Source organism: Lottia gigantea, assembly GCF_000327385.1.
Source record: "Lottia gigantea unplaced genomic scaffold LOTGIsca_45, whole genome shotgun sequence".
Taxonomy (NCBI): Eukaryota; Metazoa; Mollusca; class Gastropoda; family Lottiidae; genus Lottia; species Lottia gigantea.
In genome coordinates, this window is record NW_008709577.1 from 1117241 (window position 1) to 1139031 (window position 21791).

The window sequence follows — 21791 nt, forward strand, 5'->3', positions numbered from 1 at the left end:
CGACAAGGAGAAACTCAAGTGTCCATCGACAAATATGAAATTGCCACCGCATGGTACCAGCTATAATGTTAGTAGTTTGTGGAGTTTTGCAGCCAAAGAGAGATTCAATGTATTGAGAATCGGGACTATTTTCAAGCAAGTATAATACTATTCTTCGGTGAACAAACACGTACCGGTACGGGTTTTGTAAACAGACCTGTATGCAGTTCTGCCACTGGACAGAATTTACTATGGTTAACTATAGAACACTTTTAGGATACTGAATGAATACCTTTTGATCATATGTCAAAATCTACACTATTTATAAGTGGATAGTGGGGTGGCCTTCTAAATGTATAAACAATATTCACTTACATAAATCCCTAGTCGATTAGAGAACCCTCCTGTAAATGCATGAAGTCCCAAGTTAGACAGGTAGCTTACCCAACTGCCATACAGGATAGAAGTCCTTATAAGTATTTTCTCTCTTGTCAACAGCTTCAATTGAATGTAACTGATAGTAATGAAGAAAATTTGAAATAGCTGAAAACAGTAGGCCTAGCCTACATTAAGATGGTAGATTTTCAAAGTGTGACAGATTCTGTCATTCCACACATAGCTTTTGCTGATTAGACTTGAGATGATTGGAATGATTCCTATGGTTTGGTGATGATCGGACAATCTTTCATTTATATACAGTGATGATTATAATAGTAATGTTATTTTTTAATATCTATTATTTATAATAGACAAAGTGGAAATTGTTTGATTATTGGTGGTGAAGATGGTATAATCCGTATTTATGATTTACCAGTTCTTGAATTTCCAGTAAAACAACAAGTAAGATATATTTTGAATGATTATCAAGAGATCAGGATCCTTTCCTGGGGCCTATTTTTCATGCCTTTTTATTCAACGAACAATAACCTTCTATAAAAAGATAAATCTTGGTTTGCAATTATCTTTCGTCTTTATTTCAGGCTATTTTAGAAAGTAAAGGTGGACCAATCCAGACCATGTGTATTTTTGATGTAACTAAATTCTATAATAATGATCTATTAGTAGCTGATTCTAAAGGATTATTAACTATATTTTGTAATAAACAGATACTCAATCGACAACTTTTATCTACAGATTGTATCAACTCATTACAAGTTCTGCAAAACTCCAGTAAGTCTTATTTAGATTGTTCAGTAACAATCACATTCATATGCAAAGCTGAAATTAAGCTTATGAATACCATCAGATGTCAAAATGAACCAAACACCAAATGCTCCACTGGAAATAAGATTTTTTTTTTTTTTTGATGTAAAATTTGAGCTTATTCTGTTCAGGAATAATGTATTACAACAACAATTATCTAAATTATATGTCATTCAGTAATGCCTGAAACTGAAATGTGATTGGAAATGTTTTATTTTAAGGTGGTAGTAGTGAAATTATTACAGCTACAGATTCTGGTGTCATCACAGCTTCTTTACCTACTGAAGAATTATGGAGAATCAATTTTAATGATGCTCACAAAAATGAGGTTAGATGATTTAGAATTAAATTCACCAAATTGTCCATGAATGAAATTGCTTTGGCTTATGTAATGCTGATTTATACAGTATCTTAGCATTATACACCTTGTTGAGAGTATTGACATTTGTATCCCACAATATTGATTACAAGCAAATCTGACTCTATGAGGGACTATTATTTTATAACAATGCATACAATACTGAAAGCAATGCATTAGCACTGATTTTATAATAACCTAATGATATAATATCATTGTAGGATTCCAGTCCTTTAGTAACAGTGACCAATATGTTAGTGACAGACTTGACTGACCTGTCAGGAGTGGCACAGACCTATTTATTAGTGGCCGAGAGTTCCTGTTTTATACATGTTATTTTTCAAGGCACTGTTGTTATGTCATTAAAAGCGCCAACAGTTATTTCAGCAGTAAGTATTATTAATAGTATTAAAACTTAAGTTGATAATGTAGCTGGGAAAAATAAATTTAAGGACACTCTTTTGAAAAACAGCAATCCACTTTTGGAGGGAAATGTTCAATGGGCTGATTTGAAAAATTGTGTAAATTTGGGTAAATAAAACTTATAGCTATTTGGGCTCCTTAACGGGGATGATTGATTGATAGTCACAGAGAAACATCAGATGTTTTGGGAGCACATATTACAGTAGTTAGGCACTCAGTAGTTTTAATTGAGATTGTTTAATTTACTCTATGTATTATATTCTTGATTCTTAGATGGTAGCTGGTCGTTTTGTTAGTAACAGTTCATTAGGACTTGTTCAACAAAATACAGACACCACACCTAAACCTTCACAACAAGTTGCCTTGGGTTCTAAAACTGGTGCTGTTTACATTTTACACAATTTCTCAGTGAGTAAAAAATATTTCATTAATATGGAAGGAAATAACAATAGAATAAAATCCTGGAATTCTCCCAGCAACTTTACCACATGGAAGTAAAGTCTTGGGATGTCTATTGTCTATAACATGTACAGAAAAGTTTATTATGTTTTTGTGGAATGAAGGTTTTGTTTGGATCTACTATAGAAATGGAAGTGAAATGGATTCTGATTTGATAATTTTATATTTCAGATAACTATAGATGAGTATGCTAACTGTAAATGTCCTATAACTCAGTTATCAGTGTTAAAACAACCAGAAAGAGAGACAGACCTTTTATTATGTTGTGGTCATACTAACTCTTTAATTATATTTCAAGATGGAAAGGTATCTGTTATCTGTTAAATTTGATACTTTGGCTAAAAAATATCAAATATACATCATTAATTATGTAACATGATTAAACTTCCTGAGGCATGTTCACAAATAAACCAACGATCCCGTTAAACAAATCCAATGCATGGATGCTGTCAGCAATTTTTAAGGATTTTCAACATGTTTCTTTACTTGCTCACTTTTTATCATGGATTTTAATTCAAACACAAAGCATAGGGTTGGAAATATGTCATAAAATCAGACAAATATTATTTATTACAGGTTGTATGTAATTATGAGACCAATGATTGGATTAGTACAATAGATACTGGTGATATTGATGATGATAATGAAACTGAAATTGTAATAGGATGTTTAGATAGCACAGTTACAGCACTTAAATTAAATATATCATGATATCAATAAAGGCACAAGCTCAACTTATGTTAAGTTTCTGATAGAAAAATCCATCATCAGAACAATTGGTTTGAAAATGGTTTTCAATTCTACTTTTTGGGAGATAAAGGAACATACTTTTAGGTGGCTGAACAATAGAGTGGAACTGACCAAATATTCAAGATTTCCATTTATTGAACTTATAAGGATGATAATCAGAATCTGAAAATCTGAAAATGGAATATGACAGATCTCAGCAAGACTATTTCATAGTGTTCAGAAAGTCAAAAAAGTCTTATATTCCATTGATGTTGTAAATTAATAAAGATTTTTTCTTCAAAATATCACAGTTATTGAATTACTAGTAAACAGATAATAATCAGTCCATGGTAAATATCCTTGATGCTATATCATCTATAATCCAATCTACACCATCTAATAAGTTTTCACCTGTGACAGCACTACATGGTAAAATTCTCCAATGATGAGATTTAATATTATCTAAATCTAACGTCTGAAAACAAATTATATTGCATTGTTATGAACAGATTCAAAGGAACATTCAAATTTTTATCAAATGACAATATATTACACTATTCATTATTGGAAGAGGTTTTCTAAAAAATTTGTGAATCAGGGACACTGATAGCATCTGTGGTTTCTGCAATTCCACCAAAACTAATAGTTTGATGACATCTCTTATTGCAAAATATGTTTTATCGCATAAAAAAATCTCTTTATAATGCCTTTAATGGAAGACGTTTATGTTTCATATTGACAATGTTTGCCATCTACACAGATATTAACAACATTTTTTATTACCGTACCTTACGAATGTCTTCACTAGAAAGTGAACCTGGTAAATCTTGTTTATTTGCAAAAACCAGCAATGTTGAACCAGCTAATCTCTGGAATCAAAGTTAAAGTCATATTTTAACTCTGTATTGCAATCCCACCACGTATTACTGTGTTTATTTCATCTAAATCACACTATGTATGTGGATTCTTTTTTAAAAAATAACTAATTTATTTTTATTCGTTCTGAGATGTCTTGAAAACATTGTAAGCACAATGTTATTCCTAGTGAAGAAGCTATCTGATAAATTACTAAGTGAAGCCATTTGGTTTAGAAAACCTGACCACTATACCTCTTCTAATAATAATGAATGTAATTCTTGTTTGCAATCTTGTAATCTCATTCTATCAGCACTGTCCACTACCCATATTAATCCATCTGTACATTCAAAATAATTCCTCCAATATGATCTTAATGACCTTTGACCTCCAACATCCCATACATTTAACTTAAAACTGAAATAATAATGAAAAATGGTAATTATGATCCTATAGTATATTATACCTGATAAGTACTGGTAAAAAGGATAGGTTTTAGGATATTCCACAAACATATGACATGTCATGTGACAAATAATATGTAACAGAATAAATTAAATTAAAAGAAAGAAATCAGATTTTATAAAAGCTCTCACCCTCTATGTTCTAATGTTTTGATATTAAAGCCCAGTGTTGGTGAAATTGTATTTATATCTTCACCATTAAATTTCTTCAGGATGGTTGTTTTACCAGCATTATCTAAACCACTGTTACAGTTAAGAATTAAGAACTTAATGAATTTTGACTGCTTAACTTAATACAAAGGGCAATTCTCAGGAAATAAATAATGTAAATTTTGAAATGTAATTTTTGGGAGAGGAGGAAAGCCTTAGTCAATGTTATGATTAGTTGAGACTGAATTTTATTCTAACACCACTGTGACTTTTGAAAATATAAGTAATGCCTGCCATCATAAAGTTCTATGGTGCCGGCATGGTCTGACTCGACAGAGTTATCAAGAAAAAGGATACAGCATTAAAAGTCGAACTTCTTTTTCTTTTTGCTTCATCTTCTTCAAGATAGTTAAAAGACCCATTTTGTCGTTAAAGTACAGATAATTTCAATTGTGGTGAACTTAATTCTCCAATCGGTGATTCACATTGGATTTATATATTTAGAAATAAAATGTAAACAAAACTGATGACAGGAAATGGAACTCTTCTATATTAGAGACAGAATTAGTATCGGGCACCTGTTTATGTCTGAAGTTGATTTAGTACGACATTGCTATATTCGAATTTATTTGTCTAAATTTGTTATTTCTGTCTGTCTTATGAAATTCAAACCTTATGCTTGTGGGCAAAATGCAAGGTTTTCTTAGAAATAAATTGCATCAGGAAGGAAAAATTACATATTTTATGTGTACATGAAACAATATTATTAATTCTACCTCTATTAATTTGTATCTGACAGAATCGAATATAGATATTTCTATTCGGTGGGAAGGTTCAAGCTCTTTTGGATCCGGGGAGTAAAAATAAAATAAGAAAGTTGTAAAATTGATTTACAATCTGGATTTTGTAATCATGTTTTGTGTCGTGGATGGTGGAGATATATGACAAACCTATAAGAATTATCCGTGTTCAAACTGCAATTAATCTGACTGTAGAGCTCGTTTTATAGGCTAATTCTGATTATGGCAACAAAAGCCAAACAAGACAAAATTTGGTTTTTTGATGTGACAGATCCTCAACTTCATCCGAATGGATTTACAATTTATAGAGTTACCTGCAAGGTATTAATTTCTCATTATTTATCAAAAATCTTCCGGTTCTGTTGGATAATGTTGTAAGCAGATCTCCATGTACTTATCTTTCCTGACTTTCATAGATCTGAAAAATGATTTTTTTTTAAAATAAAATTTGAAAACTATCATAGGCATAATGCATTATGTCATAATCTAAGAAGAAATATTGCCATCAATATATAATTTTTGATATGTTTTAGGTATTTATGATCAACTCACCAGAAAGTTTAACAGAGGTAACTTATTCATTTATTTTGGGGTCATTAAATTTGTAATACCAGTAAAATAGTCATGTATTCTTGACTCTGTGATGTTAAATTTTTTATGAACATGGAATTCAAATGAACACAAATTATGACAGAGTACTAGTTATTCAATAAATAGAACTTAAATTAAAGACATTCTAGAGAAAAATAAATTAACGTATGAAAACTTGACTTCTGTTTAATTTATTTTTCTAGACTGTTGTATGGAAGAGATATAATGATTTTAAACAATTGTTTAAAGCAATGTTTTCACTACATAGAGCTTTGCATAGAAGAGATAAATTTCCTGAATTTGCTAAACCAAAAGTATTTGGTATGTTTAGTATTGCAGTAATTTAATTTTATAGGGATGTGCAAAGAGGTTTTTCTAAGTTTTGTATGTGTATCTGGGATACAAGCAAATTTTATGGAGGTGACGTCATAAAACACTTAAATTTAGTGGTATTGCAGGAACCACCGACATCAGATTGATAATTGGACTGGTGCAAATTGATGCTATCAGTGTCCCCAATAAGCCAAAACAAAATTTAGAAATCCTCTTTACAATCCTTTTAACTTGATGCATGTAAAAGACTCTGAAATTTAACTAGCTAAATGATTTGATTATAATGAATATTTATCTATTAAATGTAATTTACGTAAGTTATATTTGGGAAACAAGGCTTATTTTGTAAAGAGAATGGATATTTACATTTGTTTAACATTTTATCTAATCATTATAGGCCTAATGTCTATCTTTTATTATAGGAAGATTTGAAGAATCTGTCATTGAAGAAAGAAGACAAAGTGCTTTAAGATTGTTAAGATTTATTAGTGAACAACCTCATCTCAGTAATTCTAATGTTTTAAGGAAATTTTTAGAGGTAGTCTTATATTTCTAACATAGCTACATTAGTGATATCAACTTCAGATTGCTTAAAGCCAATATCAATTTTGCCTGTCTTAGTACAGGAAGATCAAGCTGAATTTTCGTTGGTCCTGATGATGGATAATTTCTTAACATGTGGGTCTGCTTAATTTATAGTTCAGTATTGACCTCTAGTACTAATCTTAAACAATACTGAATCAATGTTTGAATGATTTTTGATTTATGTTATATTAATATGAAATATGATTTAAGGGTGGAAAGATACTACCAGCATCAACATTTTACAGTGAGACTAACAGTATTTTAGCTCCAAATAAAATAGATTTGTTATCATCTGGTGTACATAATACAGGTGATCCACCTGATATCCTACAGACTGTTACTGTAACAGAGAGCACTAGTGTACCAAGTACTTCTATATCTAGACAACATTCTTCTACAAGCACCCGTACTACAGATACACTTGATGTACAGTGAGTTTTCTTTTATCTTTCTACATTTTGATTGTACACTTTTACCAGCTTTCTTAAATGAGTAAAATTTTCTGTTACTAGCAATACAGCTTAACTAGCTAATAGCTGGCCATACCACTTTTCAGAAGACAAATCTTTTGACTTTGGATTGTCATCTCTAAAATAGACAACTGTGTCTTTAAATATATTATGTACAGAATGCTTATCTGAATCTGTTGTTTTCAGTTTTTTTGTGACATAAAATTTGAGTTTTTAATTAAGTTTGACCAACATTTTATACACAACTTAGTCCATATCACCATAGTAATTAAAACATTGTTAGATTCTTTATAATGATATCTTATCAGATAAAGATTATCATTACTTGATTAATGTAAATGTGTTCCCATACATACTGTATGTTGCCTTTGCCTGTCATTGCCTTCATTCAATTCTTGATATTTACTTTTTCAGATCAAAGCCTCTAGAAGGTACCTGGAACTTTCCTCAAATACCAGACAATATAAGTTTAGGATCATCGACTGGTGAAGATACAGATTTAGAATCGTCATTTGGGACTCCTCTCAAAGATGCAGATCTAGCTGTGTTTGACCCTATACTGTCTAATGATTTTAGTGATTTAATTAAAACTAGAGACTGGCTAAATATTAACTATAATGAACCAGTGTTAGATAATGAATTAGTGAAAGATGATAGAGGAGATACATTAACAAGAGACTCTAATTCCAACTCTAGAACATCCTCTGTTAGAACCAGTATTGAAAATTTATTAGATACATCTCATCATGGACATGGAGATGCTACGTTAGATTTAGGAGAATTTGATCCGTTGCGTCAGCGCTCTGTATCTGGTATTGAATGTGGTAGAGGTGATATTGATCTGTTTAATTCCAGTAATAGAACAGGAAGTGTTAATTCTCAGATCAGTTTACCATCTACTCCAAAATCTGGTGGATCTACACCAAGATGTCAGAGTCCGGCTGTTAAAAAACGCTCAAATACCAACACAAGTGTATCATCATTAACACAAAGCAAGGGAGATTACTTAGTAGTAGCTGCTAGTCAAATTGGTTTAGCTCAAGAATGTGAAAGCAATGGAAACTATGAAATGGCCTTTGCTTATTATAAAATTGGCGTTGATGTACTTATACAAGGTGTTCAAGGTATTTACATTATAATGTGGTTGTCTATTGTCGTCGCCCCTGCCTGTCCACAATTGGCTTGTGAACATGATAGAGACTACAGTCCTTATCTGATTTTTAATGAAATTTGGTGTGATCATTTATATTGATGAGATCTTGGTTTGAATTTGACGATTTTTGCGATGAACTGTCTTGGAGTTATTGCCCTTGACATAGTTTTCATCTGATTTGATGAAAGCTGGCGTGATCATCTATTATAATGAGATCTTGGTTAAGTTGGAAATTGATGATTTTTCAATGAACATTTTTTTTAGTTATTGCCCATGACTAAGTAAAAACGTTAGATTTTTGGTATGATTACACAGATAGGTGACTGCCCTTGATATACTGAAAATGTATCAGGAAAGTGGATGTATCTTGCTAGGTAACAACTTGTTACTTCACCTTGTTTTTGATATTTGTAGGCGATACAGATAGATACAGACAAGATGCTGTAAGAAGAAAAACTGCTCAATATTTACTACGTGCTGAAGAAATATATAACAATAATTTATCTAAGGAAAGTCTTGATGACTTTAGATGGGCTGTAAGTAATGAATGATGTGGTTAGATAGCTTAGAGGGACTTACAGTTCTATATATATATATATAACTGTAGCTACAGTCATCTTACTTCTTCTTTCAAATTTGTGCACTATTTGAATAGCAACTCAAAATTATTTATTATTTCACATTTTAATTTCATTGGAATTAAATTATATATTTTTTATTGTAGGCTAGTAGTTGTATATCACCTAATTTAGACTTAGACCCATCATTTGCCTTAATCAGAGGTTCATTGTGTGAACTGAGAAATTATAAAGTATTAGGCACTATTGATAATGTTATTTTAGTCATGGATAAATTATCAGATGAAACTTTTGTTATAAAGGTAAGATTTTCAATTTGATTACATTACAGCACAGTGTAACAGAACCTAACAAAGGTTTAAGCGGTCAAATCTTTTCAAAATTGGGCTTCATTCTTTGCACCCTTTAAACTTCTAAAAACTAAACAAAATACATTGTTTTCAAAGCAATGACCATCTCAGTGGCTTTGCTGCATCCTGTTTTAAAGTTACCTTAAGAATATAATTAAGTTTTGTGTGTCCTTTTTGCTTAAATCATTGATCTCTTCAATTGTGTGTGAGTTCATTGTTCTCATTATTTCAGACTGTTCATAAATCAAGTGCTGTATTAGACCAAAAAACCTGCTTACTGCCAACATCAAGTCCCTATATGTGCAATTTGTTAAAATTCTTTGAAACAGAAAATGCTGTTTATTTGTTATTACAATATGCCTCTGGGGGTAAACTGTGGAACTATATTGGTGCTTATTTACATGGTAGAACTAATAGTGGCTTTGATGATGGACTTGTTGGTGGTGATGGAACAGAAACTAAAAATGTGTATACAGGCCATCAACTAACTACAGAAACCATAACTGATATTGGCACATCTGATGTGAAAACTACTGAAGACATTAAACCTAAAACTAAATCGTTTAATGCGAGTGAGCCAATCTCTTTTACAGCATTACAAAATAAAGACCTCACACAGGAAGTGACATCATTAGATAATACCACTGAGGAAGAGAAATCTAATGTACAGAGACGGAAGAAAAGATTATCATCCTTTTCATCAGCTGAATTAACTTTTGATGAGAATGATACAGTTGTGAAACCAACATCTGATGTAACTGATGATCAATTTGATGAAATACTAAACAATAATAACCAATCACTACAATATTTTACTATCAATAGTTTTGATAGTAATAGTGATGTATACCAGCGAATGGATAGTAATACTAGTACATCAGAACATATACCAAGTATACCAGAAGAAATACCAAGTTTAGATGATATAACCTCAGCAGTTGTTTCACCCAGTTCTGATGATGTGTTTGACTGTGATCAGCAAGCTGATGATCAGGATGCTAATGATATCATCAGATCATCTAAAGCCTTAATTCAATCAGTAGATAAGGTTCTGTCTGATTCTGATCGTGTCTTTAATAAAGAGGTAAAGTCAAAAAGACTGTCTGGAAATAGTGCTAATGTGTCACATGATTCTGAAGAAGCAAGTATTTATGATCTTCATAAACCATCTGATGACAGTAGTGAAACAAGTGATGGTTTGGATTCAAAACGTGTCTCAGCAGAAATAATCCATGAGTCAACTATAACAGATCTAAAGACAATTGATATTGTTACAGCTAGTGATAATGAAGGATTAGAATATTGTGAAAAAACTAATGATAATGACACTGTGATAAGTTCTTCTCCACAATATAAACTTGACTCAAGTGATATCAATACTAGTCTCCATACAGGAAGAAAACGTACTTTAAGTCGAATGAATTCTAAAACTCTAACTAGATCAGCTTCATTTGAATGTGATCTGAAATCACCAAGTAAAAATCGTGCTAGAGCTGTATCTAATTTGTTTGATCGCTTAGATTGTGTTGAACCTGAACAAGTTAAACTATTAGAATCCTGTATAAGACAATGGGCTTCCGAAATTGTAGTGGCTGTTTCAAAATTACATCATGTTGGTATCATTTGCAGGTAATTCTTTAATCCTTCATCTAAAAATATTTAAAATAAAACTTTTTCTCACCCTCTAAAACAAATGACAAGCTTTATAAATTACTTAATAGCTAATCTTCAGATGAACAAAGCAATACTTTGGAACAAGAAAAATAGTCCAATATGAAATTGTTGACATTCATAATTGTTATTAGTCTTCTTGGGCCATGCAACTTCAGTTCAGTGAGTTCCTCAATTCTACCCTTCTTTAAGACTAGAGCAGTACAATGCACAAAGAATAAGGCTCAGTATTATTCCTTTATGGTTCTCCAGTGATTCAAAAAAGAAAGGAATACATTTAAAGTTTAAATAACTTTATTTCAGAGATCTTAATCCTAATAATATATTACTAGGAGATAATGGACATATTATGTTAACATATTTTTCACGTTTACCACAAGTTGATGAGGTCATAAACCAAGAAGCAGCAGAAGAACTGTATGTTGCTCCAGGTAATATATCTTTAGGTGCCATGTTTAGTGTTAAATATATAATCTGCAATGGATATACTAGTTATGTTACACTTTTACAGTTTTTCTATGACAGATATTTTTTGGAAGATTGGGGAAGAATTAATGGCTATTGGATTTTTCTTGCATGTTCATTTTCTTCCTACAATGATTGTAGAATGTGTAAATATGTTTGATACATTATAGAGGTTTTGTCTGTAAATGGTTTTGATGAAACTTGTGATTGGTGGAGTTTAGGAGCTCTTCTCTATGAGTTATTAGTTGGCCAGGTAAGTTTTATATCAGTCTTAAAGAGCATGCATTCTCATCAACATAGTGGTTCATCTTACTGATGCATGTTATGAATAGTGTGACAAATGGAAATGAAACAAAAGGAAACTAATGCTGCTCAACTGGCAAAATTTCCCACATTAGTAAGTAAAAAAAAGTAAAAGTAGGTAGTAAAGCTCAATAAAATCTACATGGAAAACAATAGAGGTTTTTTGCATACCAAATCCAAATGATCTTCACCAAGATTATATATGTTAAATTTAAACATACCTTAATGTTAAAATTATGTGTATATTTCTATTTGTAGACATTATTGATGTGTCATCCAGGGGGAATTAACTCACATACTAATTTATACATCCCATCACATGTATCACAAGAAGGACAAGGTCTTCTTCAAGAGGTATGGTTACTGTTAAATATTGATACAGAATATTGTTTTATGTCTCTAAACGAGCTTAATCTTTCAGGAACATACTCAATCTTTCAGGAACATACTCAAGTCAAAGAGGGGAAAGTGCGAAACTGAAAAAGGCCATTGTGGGAATATGTGACTGATAGTCATAGTAATTTCAAATCTTTTTCAGTTGTTACGATTTAATCCAAAAGAAAGACTTGGATCCAGTATAGATGGTGTTGAAGCTATTAAATCTCATCCATTTTTTAATGGCATAGATTGGAACGCAATAGAGGGCAGTTGATTTATGTGTTTAATAATGGACTCAACTCTTACAGAAAATTTTTATCGAATTCATAAACCTTTTAAACTGATAGATTGATTAGTGACTTATAAGTTAATTGTGTTGTTACCCACCATTAAAGAGTAAGGTCACATTCCAGTTTTAATTCCTGTTGGTGTTAAATATATTATTTAAAGTTCTATTTTAATTATTTCCTGTTATATCATTTTTATAACATATTCTATTGTATATAATTGTACCAAAGTATAACATGATCACAATTTAATTAATAAACATTGTATATATCACAGTTTATTCTACAGTAGCTGATGTAAGACACAATTTTAAATTATTAAGTCTAAATGTGACTTAAACAACCATTGGTACATCAGCTACTGTATAATTTATAAAACAAAAATAAAATAAATAAATGGAATACATGTGACACAAAGAGTGCCCTAAAACATCTACTGTAAAATTGTAAAAAGATGGATGGAAAGTGTGGCACCTAAGAAAAAAAATTTGTGTCCTTAAACAAATACTGTAAAAGTTTCAAAGATGGATTGAATGAATTGATTGTGGCACCTCAAAATAACCTTGTATCAAATTTTAAAATGAAATTGGCAATTCCAAATAGAGGAGTGTTCTACGCAACCTGACAATTGACTACTGAACATCTTGGCCACATATTGCCTTATAAATTCTAGACATATTTTCTATAACAACACATACAACTTAAACAGTTGTTACCATTAATATTATTAATAAAAGACTAGTTCAAACCATTAATACTCTGTATGTCGAGATGATATTTTCTTACTATTTATTGCCTCTGTTTCTCTATTGTTTCTTTCAACTGAAATAAATAAATATATATATTGTTACTGTTCTCTTCATTTTCATACCCCAACATGAAATATTGGCGTCACCCATGTCTGTCTGTCCGTCCACAATAGCTCATAAACACAATTCTTGACGGATTTTGACGAAACTTGCTGTGAGTGTATGATTCACTCAAAAATGAACCCTATTGAAAATCCGAAAAATGGAAAATATTTAGTATGAGTTTTTAGCTTGTTAACACACTAGAACGCACAATTTTCGACAGACTTAGACGAAGCTTGTTAAAATTGTTTATTACCACCAATGGATGAACCCTATTGAAAATCAAAAGGTATTTTATGATGAGTTATTGACCTTGTTCTTGAAAACACATTCAATATTTTGGCTGTAAACACTTTGAGGCCTGATTAAAGCCATGGTAATATTATTCAGTATCTATCGCCCCAAAAAGTTCCAAAGATGTGTATGAAATATTTCATATTGGTGATTGTTACTGTACTGTCAAATATTTTTATTTATAATCAAAACTGCTGGCGTTTGTGTTATACCTTGCCTGGCAAGCTGTCTTAATTGGATAAAAAAAAAAGGAAGAAAGCTTACAAGATTAAAGTCATCCTTTTGAAAACTATCAAAAATGAGTATTCATGAATGAAAAACATACCTTGTGATTTTCAGATTCTAATTTTTCTACTCTGGCTCGTAATTGTGCTATCAAAATATCTTTCTCTTCTTTTGTTCTTCCAAATATCTAAAATACAATAATCATTATTGTGATTTTATGTATCTTATCAAGTTCTACTTCTGAACCAATGTAGTAACCTACAAACTTAAACTTTACTAACCTCTTTATCATCTAATATAGGACTGTTGATACCATTCAGCACTTGTGGACTTTCTCTTCCTGGCATTGGAATAATTTGAGCTTCTTGGAGTTCCTGAAGTTACAAAGAAATTTATGAAAGTAATTCAAACATTAAAATTCATATCAAATTTCAAAATAAATAACCAAGTGAAAAACTTTCAGTGCTTACAGCCACCAACAAGAGAGGTATATAACTACAGCCTGTAAGTATATAATAAAAATCCCGTACAAGCAAAACAATTCTGTCAAATATCTCGTCCAAAGAATGGGAAAATCGAGAGTAAAAGTTGTATAGTAGTGGACTTCCCCAAAGAAAAGCATCATCAGTACTTACAGCCTCTAATCAAATGAAATGAAATGAATGGAGTTTTACGTCCTACTCTTGTGCACATTTTGGGCTAATGAAGACGGGCATGGTGCCATGAGGGAAATTTTGCCAGGATAGCGGCATTAGCTGGCTCTTTTTCAATTTCCAACTGTCGAGGGATCTTTAACATGCACAGCCTGTAGCACACAGGGCCTCGGTTTATTGTCCTATCCGAACGACTAGACGCTTTTTCCATGTCAGCCCCTCTTACCTGCATCACCGACGGGGAAACCGGGTTGAAAAATACGAAGGTATTACCTTGACCTATGCCGGGATTGAACCCTGGACCTTCAGGTTAGCGAGCAAGCGTCTAACTCACTGAGCCTAATCAAGGTGGTATATAACTACAGTAATTACAGCCTCTAATCAAGGTGGTATAAAACAACATTACTTACTGCCTCTAACCAAGGTGGTATAAAACAACATTACTTACTGCCTCTAACCAAGGTGGTATAAAACAACATTACTTACTGCTTCTAACCAAGGTGGTATAAAACAACATTACTTACTGCTTCTAACCAAGGTGGTATAAAACTTTGATCTTTGGTACCAGATGAAGGTCTAGAATCTGGCGGTGATGTGAGATTACTTGAGTCTGATGTTAATAATAAATTATCTTCGCTGACAGCTGGAGATGACTGTTGACTTCCTTCTACAAATGCACTATCTTCAGGTACAGCTTCAAATGGAGTCATAACAGCTGTAATAACAATATCAAATTTATTTAATACAATGAATATCCAAATCTGAAAGAAAAATTCAATTTCTGAGTCAATCTAGACTATGAAATTGTCATTAACTCTTAACTTTGCTGAAAACTTTGAGAATTCTGAGGGAACATTTCCAGAGCGATATGGTTAGCTTTTCTTTTAACATTGCAGCTTTCATCCTTTGTATCTCAAACTCGTATCTTTCATGCAGATAAAAATACAAACTATTCAAGAAAACTTGAATATCACAATTATATTTCATGTATAATAAATTATTCAGAGCAGTTTAACAGATAATATTATAAACACAATGTTATCATGCATCTGTTTTAGATTTTAAAGGATATATATAATGTTAAAAATCACTGGTCTAGTTGGATGATTTCTTTGTGATTTTGTTATTTGTTTTATATTTATTATTATTGTACTCACATCCATCTAAACCAAGTTTGAGTATATTGTTTAAATATAAACATGCAAAGCTTTTGGAGGCAACTCATAACAAATAATCTTGCTTTATCAAGTGCAGTACAAACAAGTTTTTGACATTTTACCCTTGATCCCACATTGGATATTCTCTATACCTATACATTTTACTTTAGCAATTTTATCATGCAACACATCCAAAAATGGCCACGTCCAACAATCATGTATTTCATATTTCAATGACTGTAATTAGTCCAAAAACAAATTCTTTGTTAATCAAACTTAATGATAATAATACTGCCTTGCATAATGAACAAAGCGTAAATTTGTTGTTAGTGTTAACAAAGTTTTACATGCAGGATCAGTTAGATATTATTGTTTACTATTTTTAACACTTACCTTTCGGATTGTTAAATATATTATCTAAATAAGACATAACAACAGAATAGAATTGTAAGAAATTGAGATAATCTAGAAAACATTTAAAGCATGAAGCGAGATATTTCTAAAGAGATACAGAAGAATATAGACATTTTGAACTATAAGTAAAACTAAATTAATTTCCTATGAACATTTTAACTGAAAAACAGTTTAATCTACAAAAAAATTCAGAAATTACATAACTACTGAATATTAGACATAAACTTACATTTTGGTGAAGAAACTCGAGGTTTTAGTGTTTTCTGATTCAAGACTTTTTCTGTAAAAAATATAGATGACAATGTCAACAAATCAGACAGATGAAGTTCAAGAATCAAAAAAGGAATGACGACACAATGAATAAAGATCAGATTTATACATGAAAACATAAAATACACAAAGAGCAGATTAACAATATGCAGTCACAGAAAAATACAGAAATGATGTTATTCATTTATCAAATCAAGTACGAATAGTGTGGTAATAAAGATGAATTCTATTCTATTCTCCTATAAATCCCTAAAATATTTAAGCTAATTATTAACTAACCTGCTATAATAATATTATTCCAATGATATGATGACAAACAAGGTACAACATGTAGAGAACCAAATATAGGTCTAGGTAAAGCTGTACACTTGACACTACTCTTCTGTCCATGTTCTTTAAATATAGCTCCTAATTTACCATTTTCACCATGACCCCATGAATAGATCTGATTATCTGAAAGAAATATTCTGGTGCTAGTAAAATTGAAATAATATACTGATTATTATTATTCCATGTGATCAGAAATATAAAAAGTCAGCTTCTTGCAGTATTATACCAGCACTTTCTATCATTTCTTTATTGACATTTTGCCAATCTTTTACTGATTCTAATGTAATCAAAACAATTGAATATTATTTGTAGAACTATTAATTCAATCATTCCAATGCTTTTTGAATAGTGATCAAAGTCAGCTCTCTAGCCTAGGTGTGCTAAGAGCATTCTGTTTTAACCCAGTTTCACCATGTCAGTGATGCAGGTTGGAGTTACTGACAGGGAAAATCTTGTGTGGATTGGACAAGATAAACCTAAGCTTTGTTTGTCAAAGTTCCCTCAACAAATGGAAATAAAAAAGAAAACAGCTAAGATGGCGTTTGACCTACCATCAGTAGCAGCAACAGTAAATCCATCACCACATGATACTTTTTCTACCCTTCTACCAGCTAATACACCACCAACACGATATAATGTTGATCGTTTCTTATAATCACCTAAACCTAGCTGTCCATACTTATTACTACCAAATGTATATAAGAAACCAAAATCTAAAGAAAAGGCATTAACTACAATAGATGATTTAGCCTATATAAAACAAGACAAGTTAGAAAATAATATTCAATATGGAACATGAACTGTTTAAATAGATTTCATGACCATGTACATTTTTTGCTGTATATCCTATTTCATATTGTACCAAGGATTTCTGTTTGGGCTATTAAAAACAGTTTTCCTTGGGTGGGACCAAAATCCACTTGAAAGAATGTGCCTAAAAAAATGTACACAGCCTATTTGAACCCTGAAGTAGACAGAATTTGACTCGATCAATATATTCAATAGTGAAGAAACCAACGTTACTTACTGTCAATACAGGCAGAATGACTAGGTCCAGTAGCAACAGATATAATATGATTTCTACTAAGTGGTTTAACTGTACTAAAACTACATTTACATGGTATATCGTACACCTACAATTAATAAAAATATGAATTGATCCAAAAAATGAAAAAAGGAAATTGGAAATCATTTCATTTGAATAATTAAAACTTCATTAATATACAAAAAAAAACAAGGATATTTTATCATATTTTTCATAATGGATGCTTTGAGTTTTAGGTATTAAAGATAATGTAATACTAGTTATAATAACAACCCATCAACTAACCTTTTTCTTTCGTTTTCTGAGACCAGATGTCTGTGAATTAAAGCCCAATTTATTGTTTTCATTACTACCAGTAGCTAATAATCTACCATTACTAGCTAGTAGAAAGGTACCGTCACTTCCAGCATATACATGTTTTATTAGATGTTTACCTGGTATTGATACCTACATAGAAAATATTTAACTAATAAAATCCACTACAAATATAAGTGTATTGCATTTCAACTGATGTTTTACTGCTAATGCAAATCATGTAAAATTCATGAATAATTTCAAAATTCTATCTTACCTTTTGAGGAGTATTATAGTCATCTTCAGAACCAAGTCCTAGCCTGCCTGAAAATATCATCAAATATGTCGATATTGGATTTGAAAAGTTGGGTGAAATCAAAACATTCAAAATGATTGTACTACATTTTTACAATTAGTTTAACAGAATTTGGAACAATGATCATTAACAATTGGGACCTAGCAAGTGAATAGCCAGACTAGTGTGAAAAAAAAGAAATGAAGACTGACTGGAGTTTATCTAGAGCTCAGTGAACTTTATAGTTGGATACTATCAACCCATTTCCACAGAAACATAGTTTAGACTCCAGTATCTACTGATTTATTTTTAAATCAATGTACATTATTTTGAACACATATCATTATCACTATTATATATATAGCTATCAACATACCAAATTCTCCACAGCCCCAAGTATAAACATGACCTTCTGTTGTTAAAATAACACAATGAGAATCACCACAAGATACTTCTGCTACAGGTGTATCATTAAAATACTCTATTAATGTAGGTGATAACACATCATCACCTTCATAACCTCTTCCCATACAACCATTATAATCTGATCCAAAACCATACACTTTACCTTCATCTATATAATATAGTTCAAAATATCAACATTGGTATTTTGTCTATATTCTTTCAACTCAAAAACTAATATTTGTTCAGATTGTTTCTTGATAGTCAAAAAACCAAGGATTTTTTGACAACAACATAAAACCTGTACAGAGAAGAGAAATGGTACTATTAAAACACAATATATCCATCCATGAAAATTGATAGAAATTGAGTGATTGAGATGAAAGGAAACTATGACTAAAAATAAAGGAAAACTTTATAAAACGAAAAACTTACTTGATAAACAGAGAGTAAAATCTTTACCACAAGATATTTGTTTAATATGTATACCAGATAAACCTTGTATTAATCTAGGTGTTTTATAACCAGCAGTATCACCATGGCCTAACTGACCCACAATATCTATACCACCCTGGGGATTCTATATTACAAAGACAAACAGAGAGACATGATGTAAATCAACATACATTCTTTATTCCCATATACTAGGGTAAAAATGTCAATGAATAGATGTGTGAAAGGATATCATACTTTCATATAACAGAAAAAATATTCAATATTATAAGTTTTTTTTAAATAATAAGAAAAACTTACTGCCCATGTAAATACTTCTTTTTCAACAGTTAATACAGCAAAATGACATTCACCACAATCAACTTGAATTGGACTCTTTTCCTTGGTGAAGAAATCTACTTTCTGTGGTGTAATTTTACCACCACCCCAGACATACACCTACAATTATTGATAATAGAATTATAAATATAATCAACCATGTTAAATATCACTGAAATCTTTGATATGTATGAAAGTGACTATGTTAACCTAATTTAGTATGGTATTAATACAATATTCTATGTAAATAAACACACCAACCTCACACATTTGTGCTTTAACAACAGGAACTGTAGTATCAGAAACTGAGGCAGCACTTAATCTAGCTTTTCTTGCTGCTGAATTCAACTCCCATACCTTACTTTCTAACTTACTGAAATATATTATAGTATCACTTAACAATCTTCTTTTGTAAATAACTTTACATTTATTGACTAAATTTTTACATTTAAAACGACTTGATTTAATAAATCTCAGCTTTGAATAGCAACCAATGTCAGATTTTCTATACATGTTATTAGAATGATGATGATAATATAATTCAGAAGAATGTAATATGTAATATAATAAGAGATAACTTACTCTCTATGTAAAAATAATGGACTATCAAATATCTCTTCAGATGTTGGTCTTTTCTCTGGCTCCTAAAAAATCAACAATATACACAAATCAATTTGAACAAGAAGGCTTTATATGTATCATTGTTTTGAAACATTTGCTTAAAATGTTCATACATATATGTGTATGATGACAAAATATCATATTATAGTAGAATTATTTGGCCATACAAATTACAGGAAACCTAGCTTAGACATTGAAATATATATCCTCACAATTGATCGTATATATATATATATATACAATCATCAATGTATATTAATGTCAAACTTGCTTCATGAAATTCATAAATCTTTACATTAATATCAGCAAGTTATTTGTTAAGTTTTCAGATAACGGCTTAAAAAGATAAACAAATGGACAAACCTTTTCTAACATTTTAGATACCAGTTTATGCATATCTTTTGAAAAATTTGAACCAATATCTTTTTGTTGAAGTTGAACAATATCATTGGCTAGTTTAAGAGGATTCTGAAATAAATATCAAATCAGTTATATAATTCTCTTAAAAATCAAACAAGATATTCTACTCTATTGATTATACAACACAAAATATTTTGTTATATCTTTCAAAACTTATGACTACTTCTACTGAATAATTTGTGCTAATTGTCGATAGACTAGAAAATAGAAAAGCAAATGCACTAAGTATGGGCTCTGACAGGATGCAGACATCGACAATTCTGCACTGCACTCCGCACCAGACACCTTACGTGGTCTATTCCCATTTGTTAATGTAAAACTACTCACAGTGGCTTCAAATGTTCTTCTTAAAGTTAATATTTCATATAAAACACAGCCTAGTGCCCAAGTATCACTCTTTTGATTGTATCTGTTAAAAAAAACATAATTATGTACAACATAAGTTTCTCAATGACTGGTTCCATGACAAATGTTTTGTTTGACAAATTATAACTGAATAAGATATCAGATATCTTTCATTAATAAAGATGAATAAATATAAGACAAAACTTACTTTTTTCCTTGCATCAGTTCTGGTGACATATAATAAGGTGTTCCAACAACCTAAATTCAAATAAGATACAATTAGAAACTATACTGGAATAGAAATAATATTGCAAAAAAAATTGTTTCTTTTTCTGTCATTCAAACTTTTTGTAATAGATGATATCTATGAATTTGATATACTTTTGATACACACTGCTGTAGTATCATTGAGTTGTCAAAATTCAAGATGATGCTTTTTAAATATGGTACATCCCTGAATTTATTGTAATATTCGAACAGAAAGTTAAAAAGACTCACAGTTTCAGCCATTTTACTCTGTGAATCCATAATTTTAGATATACCAAAATCTCCCATCTTTAAGAGCCCTGATTTGGTCAAGAAAATATTCAAGGTCTTAATATCCCTGAAAAGAAAAAATATAACAATTAATCTTAACCCTAGCCTCATTTCTAGACAATCCACAAAAAAGAACCAAAGTTTTTTCGATACAGCCTTTCTTTTAGGCATCTGAAAAATACTACTATTATATCCCATTGCCATACATCATTTCAAAACCAATCTAATCAAAAGCATGTGACATTTTAATTTGGTAAATGAAAGATATAGAAATACCTCTTCA

General features: G+C 30.9%; 4 protein-coding genes across 4 annotated transcripts; 2 read left to right on the forward strand and 2 right to left on the reverse strand.

The window, feature by feature from the left end:
- Window positions 1-2951: 2951 nt before the first annotated feature.
- On the reverse strand, window positions 2952-5155 carry LOTGIDRAFT_218213 (hypothetical protein). The gene is made up of 5 exons (XM_009060964.1): window positions 4978-5155; window positions 4603-4713; window positions 4261-4423; window positions 3940-4020; window positions 2952-3626 (listed from the first exon to the last, which is right to left on the reverse strand). The coding sequence occupies exons 1-5, from the start codon at window positions 5040-5042 to the stop codon at window positions 3492-3494; spliced, it is 555 nt and encodes a 184-aa protein (XP_009059212.1). The 5' UTR covers window positions 5043-5155; the 3' UTR covers window positions 2952-3491.
- Window positions 5156-5642: 487 nt separating this feature from the next.
- On the forward strand, window positions 5643-6900 carry LOTGIDRAFT_123935 (hypothetical protein; the record flags this gene model as incomplete). Its single annotated transcript, XM_009060965.1, has 4 exons — window positions 5643-5741; window positions 5954-5989; window positions 6215-6336; window positions 6771-6900. The coding sequence occupies 4 exons, from the start codon at window positions 5643-5645 to the stop codon at window positions 6898-6900; spliced, it is 387 nt and encodes a 128-aa protein (XP_009059213.1).
- Window positions 6901-8387: 1487 nt separating this feature from the next.
- LOTGIDRAFT_123756 (hypothetical protein) lies at window positions 8388-12571 on the forward strand (the record flags this gene model as incomplete). The annotated part of the gene is made up of 10 exons (XM_009060966.1): window positions 8388-8523; window positions 8967-9065; window positions 9365-9432; window positions 9713-10041; window positions 10345-10592; window positions 11001-11109; window positions 11455-11582; window positions 11787-11869; window positions 12178-12273; window positions 12458-12571. Coding segments are annotated over 10 exons (1410 nt in total), but the record flags the coding sequence as incomplete, so codon positions are not given.
- Window positions 12572-16381: 3810 nt separating this feature from the next.
- LOTGIDRAFT_123879 (hypothetical protein) lies at window positions 16382-19705 on the reverse strand (the record flags this gene model as incomplete). Its single annotated transcript, XM_009060967.1, has 9 exons — window positions 16382-16458; window positions 16728-16901; window positions 17330-17491; window positions 17806-17911; window positions 18109-18270; window positions 18395-18437; window positions 18785-18986; window positions 19250-19394; window positions 19568-19705. Coding segments are annotated over 9 exons (1209 nt in total), but the record flags the coding sequence as incomplete, so codon positions are not given.
- Window positions 19706-21791: the final 2086 nt, after the last annotated feature.